This window comes from Ziziphus jujuba, chromosome 3, assembly GCF_031755915.1.
Source record: "Ziziphus jujuba cultivar Dongzao chromosome 3, ASM3175591v1".
Lineage (NCBI taxonomy): Eukaryota > Viridiplantae > Streptophyta > Magnoliopsida > Rosales > Rhamnaceae > Ziziphus > Ziziphus jujuba.
Genome location: NC_083381.1, coordinates 4,707,931 through 4,714,761, shown reverse-complemented (window position 1 = coordinate 4,714,761; position 6,831 = coordinate 4,707,931). Strand labels below are relative to the sequence as shown.

At 33.7% G+C, this 6,831-nt stretch overlaps 1 protein-coding gene across 1 annotated transcript; it reads left to right on the top strand.

The window, feature by feature from the left end:
* The first annotated feature begins 4,608 nt into the window (after positions 1-4,608).
* LOC107421920 (senescence-specific cysteine protease SAG39-like) lies at positions 4,609-5,974 on the top strand. The gene is made up of 2 exons (XM_048478139.2): positions 4,609-5,114; positions 5,211-5,974. Exons 1-2 carry the CDS (start codon positions 4,676-4,678, stop codon positions 5,801-5,803), a joined length of 1,032 nt encoding a protein of 343 aa, XP_048334096.1. The 5' UTR covers positions 4,609-4,675; the 3' UTR covers positions 5,804-5,974.
* The last annotated feature ends 857 nt before the right edge of the window (positions 5,975-6,831 follow it).

Below are 6,831 nucleotides of genomic sequence, written 5' to 3'. Positions count from 1 at the left end.
CCGGATCGCTCTTTCCCATAAAAGGTGGTATATTGACCTTAATGTTGCCAAGGTTATCATCTTCCTCTCTAGATTGCCTCCCATGGGTTTTCCATCCTTGGAGTGCAAAGATATCTTCAAACTCCTCCTCAAGATTATCTCCAAAGTTACCTCCTTCGAATTCCTCTCTAACATGTCCACGACCTCCTCAACCTTGATCTCGACCTCCTTCGTGTTCATGTCTTGGATTCGGCCCACCTTGGGAATTCTCAATTCTGTTCATTCTTTGATCTAGGTGATCAAAGTGAGCATTTATCCTTTAAAGTTGTTCCAAAACCGCCATCATATTAGTAGGTTCACCTCCACTTCCCATAGCTCTAGAATCCCTTTTGAATCCCACAGAGTCTTCTTCAATATTTCTTAATGAATCACCTCCTCTTCTTAATCTTGAATCTATCATGTAAGTAAAAAAATTCTTACCAAATTCACTCCTTCACGTGTTTCACTCAAACAAGATCTCGGCACTCGTGTTTGCACACTAGTTTCGACTTTTGACTCTCTTTTAAGCTCACACTCTCTTGTCTTTTTCCACTCACAAGAATATCTCAAAGTTCTATTAAAACACACTCAAATAGCAACTAGATCACAAGTGTGCTCTAATTAAACTTATTAACAAAACAGCAACTAAAACAAGCAAATACTGAGTGGATTAATAAAACCTAGTCTCGGCCTAACTAACCAAAACAAAGGTAAAATTAACAAAGCAAATTTTCAAATTTAACAAGGGATAAATCAGAATATTAAGGATCAATAATTCAAGGATAAAATCTAGAAAAGAGATTCAAACAATGAACAAGAAAATCTAGAAAAGAGATTCACACAACGAACAAGAAACAATTCTAACAAAATATAGAATAGGTATTGGTTGTAGTTATTGTAATTCAAGTCTTTGTCTCAATTCCTTTAGTCAATTTTGATCCAAACAATTTTAGCACTCAAAATTCAAATATCCAGCAACCAGATATTGAATAAATAATCAACAACCTAGCAATTACAATTGTGTTTCCCGAAAACAAACAATCCCCAATAATAATGTACCAAAATTGGCCTTTTGGGCAAAAAAAATTTTTTCTCACAGAATATAAACACGAACTCCAATAGCAAGAAACAATACCGAAATTGCAATTCCAATGCTAAAATATCACCAAACCCAATCCAAACTTCAAAAAAAAAAAATTGCAAAAACTTGTAAGTTTTATGCAATATGTTATCAAATCTCACTTTTTTTTTTTGAATATATGAATGCAACTAATTAAGATTAAAACAGTAAAGAAAAATCAACAATAAACCAAATTACTGAGAACTAATATGCAAAACAACCAACAAACTAGGAAGTAAAAATTTAGCTAAAACAATGAAACAAATTCGGCTGTGATGAAGTGCTTTTTTTTAGATAGAAACAACCTTAACCTAATGTTAAAATTGCATAATAAAACAAAAAAAAAAAAAATAAAGCAAATAAATGAGATCAAACCTGAACAAAATTCGGCTTTGATACCAGATGATACGAACCTAGGTCGACTTGCTCTTAAACCCATATTATATTATTTCGGATCACAATTAAGTTCAAATTCTAATGGTCACCTTAACCCTTAATCAACTTATGATTAGAAACCTTGGTATATGATGAAGACGCCACAATAGGTGATGGATGTCCTCTTGATAAGTCAAGCTAAAACACTTGATTTCTATTCAATGTTTTAGATGTTCAAAGAGAACAAAGGGAATTATATCTCACAAATAATTTCTGTATAATAATCTAAGATGCTTTCTCATTGAAAAATAAGTCTTTAAATTGGCTAAAAGTACAAAACAAAAACCCTAGGACATTAAGGTCAAATTTGGCCAACATAGATTGGAATTAGGAAAGTGGCCGAATTTTCTAACCTTTCCTAAACTAAATAGGATTAATTAATTTCTTAATTTTGAAATAGGAATTAATTAATTTACAATCAAAATAATAAAATATAAACCTTCCTAAATCAAATTTTCCAGCAAATAATAAAATAAAAACAAAATAAAAGATTATTTTCTAAAACAAAAGTCAAATGTTCAAATTAGTTGACTAGTTTGACAATTAAGTTGTTTTTGTCCAATCACTAGCTGGTTTAGGCTCCCAATCAGCTCCAATATACCATGTAGGATTCCAAATAGGATTAATATTGGTTCCCCTACGTTGCCCTTAATTGAAACAAAAAAAACTTGCTTGAACAAGGAAAAAGATCAAAGTTAGCGCCAAAATGGGTGATTTTCGGCCAAATGGAGTCTTGTGCACAAATGTGATGTTTGGTCTGTCTTGTTTCTGCCTTGACATGATTTCATGGTCTCTTGGAGTGGTCAATGTCATTTGTGAGTCAAAAAATTCATTCCTTGCTACCTGGAGTCCAAAGAAGCACCAATGCAACTCATCGTGTCAAAATCCTAATCTTAAAAAATTCGAGATAAATCTACAATTTGTAAAAGTTTTAGGCCAAATGGCAAATGCCAAAAGTTTTTGGGGTAGACTTGCAAATAGAAAAAATATAAGGTATATATGCAATTTTTGAAAATATATGACTGTTGCAGACATGGTGCATGATATGGCAAATCTACTAATGTATCTATGATGTGTCAGTAACGTGGCTCTAACTTAGCTAATGATGTAGCTACGAATGTGACATGGTCTTGTGCAGCTTGGCTCATGGCTTATGGCTAGGCTAGGCTTGATTTTGTGGTCAACTGGTGTGTGTGTGTGTGTATTGTGGAAGTTCGTGACTAGTGCATTTAGCCTGTAGTAACTTTGATTAAATTGTGTGGGCGCATTTGGCAGTGTGTAGACCTCTGGTTAGGCTTGTTTTCTTTGTCTTGGTAAGATCTATCACCCGCTATACTCAAAATCTCTATTTGGAGCTTGTTTGCTATGAACCCTATCTCTCAAGTTGGAGCTCTAATATCACTTATTATGATTCTTTAACTACGAAAAACACAGAAAAACAAATACAAAAAACAAAGAAAATAAAAGAACACAAAGATTAAGAAGAAAAAATATATTGTTATTTCTCTATAGGAATCACTACATAAAAAATTTCTCTCAAACAACTCTCTTTGGAGTATCTAAACTTCTATGTTGTCTTTAATACAAGAAAAGCCTAACACCTATTTATAGGCTCATAAGGTTTCTTTTGTTTTTAATAAATTAACTTTCCCACCAAGTAAACTTGACTAACAATAAACTTAGCCAATGGAAAAACTCTAATGGGCTAGAATTTTAGGAGAAGGCTCAACCCCATAAAATTAGGATAGTGAAAGGGCGTCCTTTAATTTGAAAGAGAATTCAGAGTAAAATATGTAGTGTATGTATTTAATATGTAAGGATAAATGAGGTACAAAGAATTGGTATAAGTTGTAAAAATTGAATTAAAAATGAATGTATATAGAATGTAGTATGGTTATTAAATTTGGAAGTGTGAATAAAAGCACCCTTTTACTTTTAGTCTAAAGACACCAAATTGTCCATAAATAATGCATAAATATTTAATTGACCTTTATTAGATTTACTTATTCATTTAACAATTTACTTTTTTATATTTAGTTTGTATATAGAGGAATATTTCAACCGCTAATATATTAATGAAAAATTTTCTGCCATCATTAGTGATCATCACTGGTGAGACTCATATTGACATGTCAATATTTTATACCCTTATGCTGCAATGGCTTCACTTTCCATATAGTTTTTTAATTTTAGTTAGTCAAAGAAAAAAACAAAACTGGCAATGCTCTATATTGGCACATCATTTAGAATATTATTGTGGTAAATAATTTGGTGCTTTTAGCATTTTTTTTTTTATTTTTTTTGGTCGTCAGGGTAAGGCCGTATATGTTCTCTTTTTGTTTGGTAAATTCTCTTAAGTTTGGGCTGGGTTATTCAGTGTCTTTTTCCTCCTCAGCCTTGGATTCAATTTGAACATTCAAAAAATTCATTTTATGTTTAATGATTGATCATCTTAGTTTATCCAGTTTTCATTTAATGCTTAGCTTTAGTTTCCTTTACATACTTGAACGGAAGATTGTCAAGGTATTGTCTCTACATACGTGAATGGAAGACTGTCATGGTATTGTTTATTTCATACTCAATTGAAGATAATAAAATCTAACCTTTTAAATGCTTCAATAGGATATTATCATGGTATGTTTAAGTATGGATCTAGAATACCAAACTCACTGGTCCAACCGTTATTGCCAAATAAGTTAATAATTTGGAAACCCATCAAAGAAGCAAATTTGTTATTTGGTTATTTTCAGTGTTTTTGCTTAAATGAATGAAACCGTACGGTAAGAAACATTATATTGGGGACCAAGTATATATATATATATATATACGGATACAGACACCCTTTGCAATTTGCAATTTGCAACAGTTGGATAATTTTATAATCAAATATGCCGTTAATCTGTCATATGGTCCGGATCAGAGCAACTTTTAAGGTACGGAATTATAGCAGATGGTTTTGTTGGGCACGGAGATAAAAGACGTCCCAATAGACAATCCAAGATGGGGTTGTAAATAAGAATTGTTTCTATAAATATTTGAACAAGTTCTAGATTTTATTGCACCTAATTCACATTCCAAACCATCAGTTTATCATATCCTAAAATGGGGTTCAGTAACCAGTGCCGATTCATCTGTGTGGCCTCGATCCTCATTTTGGGAGCTTTGGCTTACGAAGCCTCAGCTCGCAGTCTTCAAGATGCATCATCCATGGCTCCAAGGCATGACGAGTGGATGGCTCGTTTTGGACGTGTCTATAAGGACACCAACGAGAAAGAAAAGCGTCTCAAGATTTTCCAGGAAAATGTTGAAAGAATTGAAGCTTTCAATGCTGCTGCAAACAAAGCTTACAAGCTAAGCGTCAATGGATTTGCAGATCTCACAAACGAAGAGTTCAAATCCTCAAGGAACAGATTCAAGGGTCATATTTGTTCTTCAGACTCCACTACTCCTTTCCGATATGAAAATGTTGAGGCTGTTCCGTCTTCTGTGGATTGGAGAAAGAAAGGAGCTGTCACACCCATCAAGGACCAAGGCCAATGTGGTAAGGTGTTTGATAAATTTTTGAGTTAATTGTTTGTAATAAAAAACATGGTTTCGATTTTCTAACTCTACTTTCGGGCAAAACAAACACGTATAGGATCTTGCTGGGCATTTTCGGCTGTGGCAGCTACAGAAGGAATTACACAGCTTACAACTGGGAAATTGATCTCCTTATCAGAGCAAGAGCTGGTTGACTGTGACAAGACTAGTGACGACCAAGGCTGTGAGGGCGGTTTGATGGACGATGCCTTTGAATTTATACAGAAAAATCATGGCATCAGCTCAGAAGCTAACTATCCTTATCAGGCTGCTGATGGTACTTGTAATACCCAAAAAGAAGCCAACCGTGCAGCCAAGATTACTGGCCATGAAGATGTGCCTGCCAACAGTGAAGCCGCCCTGCTTAAGGCGGTGGCTAATCAGCCTGTTTCAGTCGCCATTGATGCTGGTGGGTTTGAATTTCAGTTTTATTCGAGCGGGGTGTTTACAGGTAGCTGTGGAACAGAGCTAGACCATGGAGTTGCAGCTGTTGGATATGGGACAAGTGAGGATGGGACAAAGTATTGGCTGGTGAAAAACTCATGGGGAACACAATGGGGTGAAGAAGGATACATAAGGATGCAGAGGGAAGTTGAAGCAAAGGAAGGTCTCTGTGGCATCGCTATGCAAGCTTCTTACCCCACTGCATGATTCATACATATATATAGAAACATCTTATAGATTTATATAGTAGTACTACATGGACCGTATGTAATATCAAACTATGATGTGTGTGAAGCAGCTGTATAGTGCTCAAAAGTATATGTCAAGAAATAGTCATTGTAATGATGTTAATTAATGAAAAAGAAAACTTGTTTTGGTTTCTTCCAATTGAGGAGGAGTCCATTAATTTATTCGTTTATGACTAATGTCTCTTGACTGACGGTAGCTAAAAGTAAAGTAGCAATGAAAAGAGTATGGAAACAAGAATCCAAACAGAATCAAACTATTAATGACCAAATATTGATTTGATTTTTGAGTCGTGTATTAATTGGGATACTATATGTGTGCCAGAAACTTTATCTGTTCAATTTGCTGTTTTTCTTAAAAATTTTAGAAAAATTGTGAACTTCAATTGTGAACTTCGACTTGCTGTGGTTTCTATAACCGGTTAAGAAACCTGTTCAATTTGCTAAATTTTCAATATCAAGTTGAATAAAATGGCTTGAAAATTTGAAGGTCAAATAATCAGTGTGTGAAATAGAGAAAAATTCAATAGAAACTATTTTCAATTGTACAGCGCTTAGGCAATTAGGCTATCTCTCTCCCATATCTTTTAGCCTACTAGTAGACACGCATTAAACAAGCCCTTATTAAGCTAAGATTAAAGCTAAAAAATGTAATAAAAAAAATACCACAAAATCAAGAAATTAAACGAAATTATTCGGTGTTTGGATAACAAATCATTGCATTAATCTTCAAAAAAGTATAAGCATTTTCAAGAAAATGTAAAGCAAATCTTATATATAAAACAAAACCAAACTCTCTTGGTTTAAATTGCTCAACGGTGGGTCTATAATCAACCGGAAAACTTCAAAAATAACAAAAATAAAAAATAAAAATAGAAGAAAAGAAAAAACACCAATGCAAAGATGCAGAAACATCCAGAAACAAGAAATTCAGAATGAAAATAATTTCCTGGAAGAAACCCACTTTCCATTCTGCCAATCAAGATAAAA